The following is a 15,063-nucleotide window of genomic DNA, read 5'->3' as shown; positions in this document are numbered from 1 at the left end:
TTTTTTGTAAACATGTTTTCAGTATCAGACTTCCTCTCTCAGAAACAATCCTTAATTCCAGGGGCCAGAGTCTGTGCAGCTCTCTCCTCTCTCCCGTCTCCTGCTCCTCCCTCCCATAAGAATTCAGAAGAATTCATTCCCCCTCCCATCAGAATGTGTGATCTGAGCTACCAACAACTAGAGATGCAGCAGGAAGCTAAGGAGACCAAGCTTAAATGGCAGCTACAATCTTAAACAAACAGAGGAAGCTTCTAGGGCTGTTTACGCAGGTATCGTAAAGCTTTCTGCAAAATAAATATAGTGTTCTAGGAGGCATTAATCTATTGGCAGTAAAATGCCAAAATGACTTTCCGTCTCCTTTAAAGGAAATAAAGCCTTCCTGGCATGTCCAGAACTACATTGCTGCCCAACAGTGTTGGCCCCACTTTGTTAAGTTGGTGCAAATGTAACTCGTGGTTTTGGAGATGCAGTGCTAAAACTTTACTTCTCCTTTAAAAAAAAAAAACAATACCTATAAATATAACTCAGGTGGTGCTGCATTCATTAGCTAAGAAATTAGAAATATTATATGGTGAGGTGTGTGTTCTACCATATTGGCCTTTGAAAGAGGCATGGAATCTTTTCTCTGAGATGCAGAATTATTAGAACAAGGCACAGGTATAGCTGGGAGGCACTTGATGGCAGACTAATAGGTTTAGGAGGAGGAGCTAAAAGTCATTATCATTAAACACAAGATTATCATGATATAGTACAAGTTTCAGAAGGCTAGAAATAAATTCATTGTGCCCATGCCGTTGCACTTCAAGAAAATATTTATTCCTTTCTCAGATTTTACAAATGGCCTAAGGCATATGCTACACTGGGCTTTTCTAATATAGTTTAGTAATATAAAGAGAGATAGTTTAATACAAACTATCTCTCCATATGTTATTGTGGCGCCTATGTGCCCATTCTGGATGTAGCTATAAATGGTTAGCACTGCTGCCTTCCAGCGCTGGGGCCCGAGGTTCCGTTCTTGGCAGGACACTATCTGCAAGGTGTTTGTATGGTCACTGGTTACTCTGGGTTTCTCCTGCACCCAAAAACATACAGGCCACATCTGTTATGCTAGACTTACCCAACTTGCTCCTTGATCATATGACATTTTTACTGGCCTCTATGGCTGCTGTATATATCTGGACCTTGTGTTGTGGCTGTATATATATATATATATATATATATATAATAGGAAAAAATGGATCGCATCACACAGGTCTTATATAAGATATAAGACCTGTGTGATGCGATCCATTTTTTCCTATTGTCTACCCCGATGAGGACTGCACCCAGGCAACCGGTGATTATTTGTTTCGTGAGTGCTGTTTATTTTGAACTGTATATATATATATATATATATATATAGAGAGAGAGAGAGAGAGAGAGAGAGAGAGAGAGAGAGAGAGAGAGAGAGAGAGAGAGAGAGAGTGTATCTTTTATAAGTGCTGTTCAACTCCAGAAAGCAGTTAAGCCCGAGCACTGTTGGTATAAGAGCTGGTCAGTGCTACAGTCTGAGTTGTACTGAGAGATGCTGATTTCTTACTTCGTTTGGAATCTTTTTCACAAACCTGAGGAAATACAATACTATGTACATTATGCAACAACAATTACTGCAAGCACATATTCAATCTACTTTTTTAATCTCTTAACATGAAATAAAATTGCCTACAGAGCACAGAGTTCTGCCTTTCTGTACGTCTATTAAGTCCCAAACCGGGGCTTCATGTTCATATGACTTTCAGCGCTGCTACTGACACAGTTAGCAAAATATAAAACTGATGTCAGATGCAAAACGCTTATAAAATAGCACTTTAACGTTGTTATAATGTACACTGTATGAAATAAAAGTTGAAGTAAGCTGTGGTCAAGGAGAATGGCTAAAAGTCAGTCGGTCAGGGCTGTTGTAAGTACAGTCTTTAAGGAGTTAACTGATGTGCACAATATGTGCTAGGGCAATAACATCAGATTTAGACTGCTCATCTGATTTACTAGTTCCTATTATTGGGTATCGGTTCCTATTAATGTGTAGTTGCCTACCCTTTTGTTCCTTAATCTCTGCCCACCCCCTGAGGCATGCGTAACAATACTTCTGCTGAATTACTTTAGAGAAATCACCAAATATTCCAAGACAAAAACAAATATGGAACGTTATTGGTTTCATAAATCAGTGGGCTAACCTGGATGCACATTCCCTGCTGCTATGTGTGTAAACAGTTCCCACTTTTCCTTTAATTCTTCTAGCCCCTAATAAGCACATAACATGGTAACACAGTAGATGAGGTTGAAAAAAAGACACATGTTCATCAAGTTCAACCTATTTGCCCAAGTGAAACCAGCCTAACCACTAGCCACAGCCTCTCCAATTTGCCTGGTTGGGGCAAAATTCCTTTCTGACTTCAACTACAAGATGGTAATCAGACCATTCCCTGTAAAAAGTACTTTCAGTAACTTTGTATTTCCACATTTTAAGATGAAACCTTCTTTCCTCAGATGGAAAAACCAACTGGTTAATAAAGCACCCCCCTTTAGCTTCTCTCCTCCAATGTAAACAACCCCAATTTAACTAACCATTTATCATAACTGGTCCCTTCCATCCCCTTTATGAACTTAGTAGCCCTTCTTTGGACTTTCTCTATTCTATTAATATCATATTTAAGGGATGGAGACCAAAACTGCCTTACTAGTGCTTTATAAGGAGGGAGTATGGCAAATCTATACACAGACAGATTGGAGAAAGACTCCACACAGTTACAGCAGTTCCTTATTATGGTCTTCTGACTGAAGAGTTAGTGGAATTCATAGTATTGTAGAGGAAGCCGGAGGTAAATGCAAGCACCAGGGGCAAGGCAGGAAGGAAGGGAGAGAAGGAGGGAGGGAGAGAAGAGCCAAGATAAAAGCAGATAAGAGTAAAACAGAAAGTGAAACAACAGAGCCAAGAACAACACAGAAGGCAAGTCTGAAGCAGGACCGGTGGTCAGGACCCCGAGGCACAGAAGTCAGGACTCCGAGGCACAGAGGTTAGGACCCCGAGGCACAGAGGTTAGGACTCCGAGACACAGAGGTTAGGACCCCGAGGCACAGAGGTTAGGACCCCGAGGCACAGAGGTTAGGACCCCGAGGCACAGAGGTTAGGACCCCGAGGCACAGAGGTTAGGACTCCGAGGCACAGAGGTTAGGACCCCGAGGCACAGAGGTTAGGACCCCGAGGCACAGAGGTTAGGACTCCGAGGCACAGAGGTTAGGACCCCGAGGCACAGAGGTTAGGACCCCGAGGCACAGAGGTCAGGAATACAAGGCATGATCTGGAGACAGGTGACTGTTATTGTGTGCCTGTTCCTTTTTGGTTATATCTGGCATGTTCTGACACCATGATACTCCATGTACTGTATATAAAGAATAATGCACACCTTTTGTAAAACAAAAGGATATTATAAGTCAAAGAGGAGTTTATACTTATTTTACATCAGGGCTTTATTATTAATTACAACACACAAGTTATATTATATATTCGTTATTATATAATACACAAGCACCAATTATAACTAATGACATCACTAAGTACCCTTTATAAGGATATAATTTACAGGCTTCAGTAACAGCCAGTTCATGGCTCTTTAGTGTTTCAAACCTACAAACAACAAGTTAGCAGCTTCTCATGTGTCTTTGAACCCTAGTGTTGCCATGTGGGAAACAGAAACAACTTGTGTTTAGTTTTAAAGAGACAAGAGAAGCGCAGGAGAGAAATAGCAAAAGGAACTTGTTTGTGCTTGGAAGACAGAAAGGTAAAGGCTCTACATATAATTCAGAAAATGCTATTTAAACAAAAAAGGGTGAATTCACAAAAATGCCGTGAAGACAAATTTGGTGTAAATTAGTTTAAACCCATCTTTCTGAACTTCATGCTATTAAACCAGTAAAATGTTAAAGGAAAAGTAAACTTAAAACCATGGGGAAGTGCCACATTTATATGCACCTTCAGTGATTCTAGCTGCTCGCCTTGTGAGTTTTTATGTATTAAGCTCTAAACCCACATTTTGATAAATCTGCCCCTTATGGGGGAGTTTGTGTATTCGAGTTCTTCTAAATTGAATAAACTTGCTTATTTATTAATATGGAAAACTGGTTTGGATAAAAAAAACTTGAACATCTTGAATTTTTCGGGTTTACAAGGTCTTAAAAACTCAAAATAATCACCTTTTGAATATGGCTTGACTTTGACTATGATAACTCCCATTGACTTCTATTGAAACCCGCAAGCTTTTAGATGGCAAATTTTTACATTTGAGTTTTTTGCACTTAATAAATACCAGACATTTGAGTTAAGAAAAAAAAATCAAACTGGACTGTTGATAAATCACCCCTTTAGTGTAGGAGACGGAACATCCTTACCCTTTTCTTTTCCTTTAATGCCAAAACAAGTTCTTACTCCATTGTTATTTGACTCTACGTTTGTGAATTGCCCCAGAACCATTTCTGCAACCATTTAAATCAGCTTATTGGAAGCAGGGAAGCTTTAAAACTGCTCACGTGCTGAGGTACATTGAAGGAACTTGTTGAAGGAACATGCAGGAATCACATGACTATTTGTCTTAACAACCTAGTCCTCAGCAACGTCTAGCATGCTTCCAAAGGACTAGAGGCCATTTGCCAGACAGATTGCTTGTACCAATCCCATGTCCTCCATGACTGTCTGGTTTAATGCAGCCAAGTACGTGAGATGTGAAAGTGCAGTCCCAATAGACATACAATACTTTTGTCTTCTAGAAGATGGACCGGAAGCTGAGGGAGACTAGTCTGTTCCAGCAGACGATGGCACTGTTCTGGAAGAACTTGCTTCTAAAATGGAGGAGGAAGTGGCACACCATTCTGGCAAGTGAACAAACAAAACAGAATGTAGGAGATGGCAGAACTATATAGGCCTGGGGTCCCCAACCTTTCCTACTCGTGAGCCACAGTCAATTGTAAAAAGACTTGGAGAGTAACACAAGCACCATAAAAGTTCATGGAGGCCAAATAAGCGCTAAGATTGGCTATTAGGGGCCTCTATGCACACTATCAGCTTACAGGGGGCTTTATTTGGTAGTAAATCTTGTTTTTATTCAACCAAAACTTGCCCCCAAGTCAGGAATTCAAAAATAACTACCTGTTTGGGGGCACCACCCAAGGGGTTGGTGAGCAACATGTTTCCCCCGAGCCACTGGTTGGGGATCACCGATATAGGCTATCCTGCTGTTTTTGGAAAATTCTGAAATCTGTAGTTCAGCAAAATCTTTGGGGCAGAGCCTTGTCTACCAAGGTGTATTATATACAAACACAATAATCTAAATTTCAAATTCACCTTTTTTAGCCCTTGCTTACCCTCCAACATATCACTGCTAGATACTTATAGATATATCCAGTATATTACTATGACTGGGTGAACAGGAATGTAGTGTCAACTTACTTTTTAATATTTCAATAAAAAATGAATCCTGAGTGACCTGGGCAAATATTTCCCTGGGCCTTGAATACCTCCTGAGTAGGGGTTTGAGTAGATTGCTACCCATAGAAACCAATAAGAAAGACATATTTATTGGTCTTTTCTTTAAAACAACTGATTGGTTGCTAGGGTTGCTTCACCTGGGGAATATATTGTGCCTCATATTACATAAGCCTTATATTGTAATAAAACCTCACAACTATTTTCATGCAAATCCAATGCAGGAACTAGGTATGACCAATATATAGATAGATCTAAATTACTTGGCTTTCTTCTGCACAGGAATGGCTACAAAACCTTGCGTTTGTGTTAGTGATGCTTCTGATATCGGTGATGGGCCTATCTACTTTTGTGCAGTTGGAATACAACTCACCGGCTGAGGTCCTTGGCCGCCTGGATGCAGTTGACAGAAGCAATAATTTTAAAGTCGGATATGTATACACATCCCCTACATCTAGGGATATTATGGAGAAAGTTGCCAAAAGCATCATTATCCCAGGTATAACTCAATATTAATCTCAAGGTGAAAATTTACCATTAAATGAACATTTATTATATTGCAGAGTGAAATGTCCTGAGAAGCCTTTGCTTTTGCTGTTGGGGGATAACAAATGTATTGTTTTATTCAGCTTCTCTCCAAAGCGAAACAAAGGGGCGGATTATCAAAATGTGAGAGTAGAGCTCCCCGCAGAAAAACTAACCCACTTTCTTTTCATTCCTATGGGATTTTCAGAAGTATATTTATGAATGGGTGCAAGTTAGCGTCCAAATGGTTCTATAAATCCCATAGTAATGAATAGAAAGCAGGTGTATTTTGTTTTGTGGTGAGCTCTAATCTCAAAACTTGAATGTTGCCTTGATATTTGTGTCAGTAACCATTGCAAACACAAAGCATATTAAATTATAAGCCTAGATCTTTAGATTTCTTAATATTGCCTTTTTTTGTTCATCATCCAGTCTTTCATTCAAATCATTGGGTCAGGTACACATTCAAGACAATTACATTCCTAAGTGGAGAACTGCAGGAAATTCCAGCTGAAAATGGACTTATACTTTTACTGACACCATTATACAGGTATGGGAAACCCATTATCCAGAAAGCTCCAAATTACGGAAAGGCCATCTCCCATAGACTCCATTATAAGCAAATAATTCTAATTTTTAAAAATGATTTCCTTTTTCTCTGTAATAATAAAACAGTACCTGTACTTGATCCCAACTAAGATATAATTACCCCTTATTGGGGCAGAACAGCCCTATTGGGTTTATTTAATGGTTAAATGATTCCCTTTTCTCTGTAATAATAAAACAGAACCTGTACTTGATCCCAACTAAGATATAATTACCCCTTATTGGGGGCAGAACAGTCCTATTGGGTTTATTTAATGGTTAAATGATTCCCTTTTCTCTGTAATAATAAAACAGTACCTGTACTTGATCCCAACTAAGATATAATTACCCCTTATTGGGGGCAGAACAATCCTATTGGGTTTATTTAATATTTAAATGATTTTTAGCAGACTTAAGTTATGGAGATCCAAATTACGGAAAGATCCCAGGTCCCGAGCATTCTGGATAACAGATCCCATACCTGTAAAAATTGAAATTCAAGACAAATGTTCCCTTTAACACATAGCCTTTTATAGAAGGAAAATAGGCTGATGGTAGCTGGTAACTGCCAGTTTTTAGTCTAGGTGGTAATTCCATAGCTGCATATCTGGTATAGTGACTTATACCATGCATTTCACCATAAGTAATTAGTAGGAAAAGTGAAAGCAAACCTTGAAAACTATGCTAAACATTTGGTACCTATAGGAAACGGTATCAAATTTTGCAACTATTACATTATGCCAACTGTCTATATGAGAAAGTACCATATGCATTTGTTATACTACATATTTTTATTACATAGAGAAAGTGTTTAATAATCAAGGGATATTGGGTCAGACCTTCATCTTATAAATAAGTTTTATTTCTGCTCTCAAACTAGGTGAGAGAATAAATGAGTTATGTGAGTTAGTCACTGACCCTCAGTTTGTTTGAGTCACTGGTTTTTATCAAGGTTTGATAATCATCAAATTTCTCTACTCTTAATTACTCTTAATTACTCAGTTGGTCATTTGTCTTCTCAAGGCTCTAGACCAGGGATCCCCAAACTTGTGATTAGATGTAAGAAGTAAACAACTTAGATGTAAGAAGTGAACAAGCATGAAAAAAGTTATTTGGAGTTGCCATTTAGAGGCTGTGATTGGCTATTTGGTGGCCCCATGTGGGCTGCTGGCCTGCAGTTGGTGCTGCTTGGAGTAAAATTGTGTTTCTGGGCTTCTGAAACTTGTCTCCAAGCCAGACATTCAAAAATGGGCACCTACTTTGATGCCACTGGGAGCAAAATCAAAAGGGTTGGGGGGCAACATGTTGTTCCTGAGCCACTGGTTGGGGATCACTGCTCTAGACAGTAAATCATAGTCGCACAAAATTTTTATATGCAATCTTTTTTTAAAGGCAATATAGAATTTAAAAGGAATATCTAGTCTGATCTAATTCCAAGCACTGACAGACCTAGCTACCAGATAGCAACAAGAAAAAGGAAGAACCTTGAATGGAAATTCAGTTCTGTGGATACTAAAATTCAGTTCTAAGGTGAACTTCAGCATGAAACGGATATTTAGACTTAAGAATAGAAGATGAATATGAGACATCTGAATAAGTAGACACAAGGGATCACTAGATTAGTACAGTTTGACACTTTGTTTACATAGGATTCTATAGCACTGGGGTCCCCAACCGTGAGCTACATTCAAATGTAAAGAGACTTGGGGAGCAACACAAGCATAAAAAAGTTCCTGGGGGTGCCAAGAAAGGGCTATCATTGGCTATTTGGAAGCCCCTATGTGGACTGGCAGCCTATAGAAGGCTCTGTTTGGCACTACACCTGTTATTATGCAACCAAAACCTGCCTCCGAGCCAGAAATAAAAATAAGCACCTGCTTTGAGCCCACTGGGAGCAACATCCAAGAGGTTGGGGAGCAACATGTTGCTCCTGAGCCACTGGTTGGGGATCACTGCTTTAGCATATGGCACTGCCATATTTTGGAAGTTTCTGGATAATGGGTTCCCAGATAATAAGTCCCATTCCTGTATTCATAAAAAGCCTCACTAATGAATTCAAAGTAGCAAGATGGTTGAGCTGAAATGATTGCAAATATTAATTAAATTGCAGAAATTCATTAAAAAGTACTTGTGCCAAACATGCTTTATGCACTTCTGTTTAGTTGTACCAAGTGCCTTTGTGTCCGTCCTGCTCCGAGGGTTTTTACAGTTAGTTGTGTCAATAGGCACATAATATTTGCTCTAAAAGAATCACGTGCTAATGCTGTAGCAATGCCACTTATATTGCAAATAGTGATGCAATACCAGCTCTGAAAATGTCAGCGGCAAATTCCACCTGATGGCTGTGCTGCCACAGTGACGCCGGATCTCTGGAAAAGCTGCTGCATTGTGGGTAAAACATGGTGGTTTCCATCCAAAAAATGCACCGCAATTATAATTGGCCCTTACATTGTTCTGATAATCCACAAGAGGCAAACAATACAAAGCTATTTCTGATGGGTGAATAAAATTATCCGAAAGTACGATGCTGAAATCTCTAAGAACCCCAGAATATCATTGTAGGACCAAGAGGTCCCGTGATGATATTCTGCCCCTATTACTGTCAAAGTGCTTGAGTCTTAGAAAGAGGCTACAGAAATTAGATTTACATGGTAGATGTGCCAGGCGGAAACCTATAGTACCTAGAAAAAAACAATGGGGCAAGGCTTCAACACCCAGGCATGACCAGAACTGGACAGATAAGACAAAGATATAGTTATTAGTCCACAGTACCAGAAGACACATTTTGCAAAAGCCAACAAAAGCATTTAATAGAGGTTTCTGAGGTCCCAGGGCCTGGACTGCTCATTATCACAGAATCCACTGATTAATCCACAATCCTAGAATAGCAGCCAACAGAGGGACACTGGTGGAACACTGAAGGTACTTACTCTCTATGGTTAAATTTTTAATTGAGATTATTAATCAGTACATTTCTGTGAGCTATAGCATCTAATTGCAACATACTCCATTTTCCAGGTATCAAAGTCCAAGAATATTCAGATGAGGGAAATCTATTGGATGACATGACAAATAAAGCAGTGGTTGGAGTCACCTTTGTGGACAAGTTCAGTTACCATATCAGATATCCAATCAATAATATTGCATATCCAAATGATTACTTTGCCTTTATGGGTAAGAACATTTTATTTGTTTATCCAGTTTGTGTGGTAATGTTAATGGTGCTTATGTGGGATGTGCAGGGGGTGACATCTAAAAAGAATTTGCACACGCAAGATGGAACGGTTCAAGAGCCCTTTAATTACAGGACAAGCCATCCTCCGAGCCCTGCACAAAGTAAAGAGGCATGAAGTGTGTGGCGCTGGGCTATGATGTCAGGAACAAGGAAGAACCCAGGAAGTGTCAGAAGAGCTGTGATTGGTCCTTTACAGTGTTTCCTCTATTGGCTCAGTGCATGAAATAGAAAACAATGGTGGCATTATCTTCCCCTTGAAAATGTGTGAAAAAGAAAACAATTATGGGATTATCTGCACCTTGAAAGTGTATGAAATAGAAAGCAATGGTGGGATTAACTTCCCCTTGAAAGTGGGTGAAATAGAAAACAATGATGGGATTAACTTCACCTTCAAAATGTATAGTAAAAAGGACAGGTTTATACTGAATATTCACTTTTTAACAATTTAGTTAAACTCAAACATTTCTAGTATTTGAAGCCTTCCATAGGACTCTGTTGGGTCTGCTCTAGCTATTGAATTGAGTAGGGATGCACCAAATGCACTATTTTGGGATTCAGCCAAACTCCAAATCCTTTGTGAAAGATTCGACCGAATACCAAACCGTGCGCTAATTAAGCTTCCAAAGGAACAAAAAGAACTGTGTGTGCAGTGCAAGGGGAAAGTCATTTGTATCTCTTTCATATGAACTGTACTATAGCTGTAAGGATTGCTGTGTAGTTTTATGGCAGGATGACTATTGTCCAGACTCACACCTTAGTGTGGAAAGGCAACATATCTGTTAACCTGTTGTGTGCTTGTGGGTTCACATGCAGTCATAGGGGCTGATTTACTTACCCACGAACGGGTCAAATGGAGTCCGATTGCGTTTTTTTCGTAATGACCGGTATTTTGCGATTTTTTCGTATGTTTTGCGATTTTTTCGGATTCCTTACGAATTTTTTGTTACCAATACGATTTTTGCGTAAAAACGCGAGTTTTCCTATCCATTACGAAAGTTGCGTAAAAAGTTGCGCATTTTTCGTAGCGTTAAAACTTACGCGAAAATTTGCGCATTTTTCACGTAAGTTTTAACGCTACGAAAAATGCGCAACTTTTTACGCAACTTTCGTAATGGATACGAAAAACTCGCGTTTTTACGCAAAAATCGTATTGGTAACGAAAAATTCCTACAGAATCCGAAAAAATCGCAAAACATACGAAAAAGTCGCAAAATGTTCGTTTTCAAGTCGGAACTTTTCCAATTCGGGTCGGATTCGTGGGTTAGTAAATCAGCCCCATAGTGTCTTTCATAAAAAAGTGTATTAATATCAAATAACAAACATATCTAAAGAAATGTCAGAGAATAAGCCTTAGGCATGTAACATATTTTCCTATTACAGGTATAGGACCCGTTATCCAGAATGCTCGGGACCAAGGGTATTCCGGATAAGGGGTCTTTCTGTAATTTGGATCTTCATACCTTAAGTCTACTAAAAAATCAATAAAACATTAATTAAACCCCATAGGATTATTTTGCAGCCAGTAAGGATTAATTATATCTTAGTTGGGATCAAGTACAGGTACTGTTTTATTATTACAGAGAAAAGGGAATCATTTAACCATTAAATAAACCCTATAGGGCTGTTCTGCCCCAATTAAGGATTAATTATATCTTAGTTGGGATTAAGTACAAGGTACTGTTTTATTATTACAGAGAAAAGGGAATCATTTAACCATTAAATAAACCCAATAGGGCTGTTCTGCCCCCAATAAGGGGTAATTATATCTTAGTTGGGATCAAATACAAGGTACTGTTTTATTATTACAGAGAAAAAGGAAATTAATTTTAAAAATCTGAATTATTTGATTAAAATGGAGTCTATGGGAGATATGCTTTCCGTAATTAGGAGCTTTCTGGTTATCGGGTTTCCGGATAACGGATCCCATACCTGTAGTGAGGCTTTATGTGCAGTTGATATCCCCACATTTTTCTTGCAGTCAGTTGCGTGTAACACCAATTTCATCAAAATGTGCTCCTTGCACTTCCTCGGCATTGCTCAATCTTTCCTAGCTTCCATTTTGAACAGAGTGCTGCTGTGCCCATTGATGCAGGGGAACCTTGCCTATCTAGCCAGAAGCTCCAGGGTTTCATTCTTTCTCGACGTCAATAGACACAGCACACTTGTGCCTAAAGAATTGTACACAGATATTACTTGCACGCTAACACAAATAACGCCAGGTGGACTGCTGTGCAACTACATCCAATTTGTGGCAAAATGTGTGCTCCATTTTGCCAAGGGCATCAACCCCTTGCAACCACTGTAATTTTGAGAAAAATGCAGTATCATGATTAAAAAAACAGTGGGGATCACGCTCATAATTGTATTTTCTCACTGCTTTGCGAATATACGTGTGTCCCCTTGCTTTTTTTAAACAATGTTTATCAAATATGGTCCCACAAACAGCCACAGGCTAGCGCATGTGTTTGTCTCCTAGGTTTCTGTGCCCCTGGCTCCCAAGCCTGCTATCCTACATATTACTGGTCAAGGCAGTTCCTTTCTCTGCAAGCAAGTATTGACTCTGCTATTATTGAAGTAAGTAGTAACAATTGATCTAAATAACTTCCACAAGGCTCCTGTCTGGTAGGTAGCTAAATATATACTAATCAAGAGTTAAAAAAGTTGCTTAGTTCCTTGTCTTCTGGATTGAGTTTGACTTGTTATCAAATTCACCTGACTTTGTACCAAATGTGCTCTATAACCTCACCTCCCACTTATAGAATAAAGTCAGCAGGTCAATATAGAAGCAATAAGCAAAAAAAATATAGAAATTGGTAGGAGTTTTTTCTTTATTCTATACATGGGTAACACTAAGCCTTTATGGGTAGTGATGGGCTAAATGTTTCGACAGGCATGGATTTGCTGCAAATTTCCGCGTTTTGCCATTGGCGGATTGTTTCGCGAAACGGATGAAAAAATTTGGCGCGGAAAACTTCGCCGCACGTCCAAAAATTCTCGCCAGCGACAAAATAATAGCCGCGAGTGACAATTTTTTTTTTACGTGCGACATTTTCGCCGTTTCGCGAATCTTTTGAAAGATTCGCAAATTTTTCGGCAAAACGGGACAGATTCGCTCATCACTATTTATGGGTCATACTAGATTTAAATTATCAATACTGCCTCCCACCAAGATACCTGTTTATCCATTATGTGCATAATAGGGTTACCCTATAACATTGTATGATAATTGTACTTTGATTTGGTTTTCTATAATGACCCTTTCCTATTGTTCATCATCCAGTCTATCATGGTTGGAAAGGTTATATATCAGAGCAAGCAATGCCAATGGAAATAAAAAGGCAAAAACTGCCACTTTAACACCAATTGTATATGATCATGGAGCTTCTCTTTGACTTCTAGTATCTTTATTAATTGCAGTAGGGGTATATTATCCCCTATATACAGGATATAGAACAACAGTAATGGGGTCCATACTTTCAAAAGTAAAAATGTTTATTTTATACTTACCAGCACAAATATTATTACCTTAAAAACAGCTTAGTAATTAAAACATAAATATAAAGCTTTAAATATAGTTGTAATCTTTCAGATTTCCCGTCTATAGCTTGATGCTACACAAAACCAAAGGATAATGCAATGTAAAACTAGGCCATCCTATGCCAAAGCAATATGGCTGACTAGTAGTAGCGTAGTAGCGACAGTCGCCCATTGCCTAGCATGTAAACAAGTTGTATTAAGTAATGTTATGGTACTCCATAGTAAGCTAAATAGTAACTAAAAAAGCTATAAAACACTAAGGTAACAATACAAAGAACTATACATATGCCTAAAAATGCCATAAAGCCTTGGTACTGGTTAGAGAAAAATTACTCACGTTTCAAAGGAAGAAGCTTTACTCATAGGGGCACATTAAAAACTAAATTACTAAAACTCTTTCTTTTCTAGCCTTGAAAGTTGTATCAAACTCGATCATTGTCATACTTATAAAATGTCACGATAATGCTTGAATCGTTTGTACGAAAATTCCGAGTTTATATTTGAAAATATGCAATTACATAATTGCAATTATGGGAGTTATTTTCGAAAAACTGGAATTCTTCTGGAAAAATTTCAAAAAAACTTGAATTTTTAGAGAAACAATATCAGTAAAATCAAGTACAGGCAAAAAACCCATTCGTAAATCTCTAAAATAGAAGTAAAAAAAAAATAGAATTTTTCTCAAAATTCCCTAGTAAATGTGCCCCTATGGGGCCTTAGGGAAGCCATATATGCAGGCCCTTGATATAAAGGATTAATAGCAAATTCTTCATAAGGTTGTCTAGAATAAGCAATTCTAGTTTTCTTCCATAGAGTTGTATTAATTGTAATATTTTTGCAGCTGACCAGCAATCATTCTGTTTGGGACAATATGGCTTCCGTTGTGACAGTAAGGATGAAATCTACTGTAGCTTCATTCAGGCAATACTTCCATATAGGAACATTCATATTTCTTATGCCCATGTGCTACGTCTCCCTGATGTACCTCTTGTCCCTCTACATCACAAGAGAGAGGCGTGAAATGAGGGAATTGCTGAAAATGATGCGTCTGAAAGACTTAGCATTTTGGTAAGTCGTGTAAATATAATTCAAAATCTATATTCTACGTTATTTTATAACTGTTACAGCAGCTTATTTGGGCACATTTATGAATGTATGGGCACATGTGACACATTTGGTAACATACATTTGATAAGTCTGGTGTACTTATTTTAAAAGCAAAAATTGGGTTGGATGCTATGGGTTAATGAACTCAGGCACACATTGTCTACTGCACCAGGTCATGAAAGGACTTGGGGGCATGTTTACTAAGATTGACGATAAATATCTCTGGTGCTGTTGCCCATAGCAACCTATCAGCAATAAGATTTGAACAGTCACCTACAAGTTAGAAATCAAAGCAAAGACCTAATTGGTTGCTACAGGGAACATCACCGGTGATATTTATTTTCATTCTTAGTAAACATACCCCTTGATCAGCAATAATTCCTGGAAGCCTGTAGAACTAAAGACGTAGGCTAGAAATGTTGTACATTATGTTTTGGGTTTCTGTACCAGCCCAAGGCAACCCCAGCCCTTTAGCAAGGAGGATTTGTTCCTCCCAAGATGCCCCAGTAGCCCCCCATCTTCTTTTCTGCTGATTCCCTGCACATACTCTGTGCTGCTG

General features: G+C 38.7%; 1 protein-coding gene across 3 annotated transcripts in view; it reads left to right on the top strand.

Annotated features, from left to right (window-relative positions):
• abca8 (ATP binding cassette subfamily A member 8) overlaps nucleotides 1-15,063 on the top strand; it is a 63,336-nt gene that overhangs the window by 1,554 nt on the left and 46,719 nt on the right. For 2 of the 3 annotated variants that reach the window (XM_031894111.1, XM_031894112.1), the window contains exons 2-6: nucleotides 4,801-4,905; nucleotides 5,798-6,014; nucleotides 9,644-9,799; nucleotides 12,337-12,434; nucleotides 14,239-14,465. In XM_031894111.1, coding sequence (XP_031749971.1) covers nucleotides 4,804-4,905; nucleotides 5,798-6,014; nucleotides 9,644-9,799; nucleotides 12,337-12,434; nucleotides 14,239-14,465 — 800 coding nt within the window. In that variant the 5' untranslated portion in view covers nucleotides 4,801-4,803. Of the gene's footprint in view, nucleotides 1-2,966; nucleotides 3,054-4,800; nucleotides 4,906-5,797; nucleotides 6,015-9,643; nucleotides 9,800-12,336; nucleotides 12,435-14,238; nucleotides 14,466-15,063 lie in introns of those variants that run through there. The other variant, XM_031894113.1, reaches the window with a different exon arrangement.

The sequence above is a fragment of the Xenopus tropicalis genome, chromosome 10 (genome assembly GCF_000004195.4).
Source record: "Xenopus tropicalis strain Nigerian chromosome 10, UCB_Xtro_10.0, whole genome shotgun sequence".
NCBI lineage: Eukaryota > Metazoa > Chordata > Amphibia > Anura > Pipidae > Xenopus > Xenopus tropicalis.
Note: the sequence above shows the minus strand (reverse complement) of the source record. Positions and strands in the feature narration are given on the sequence as shown.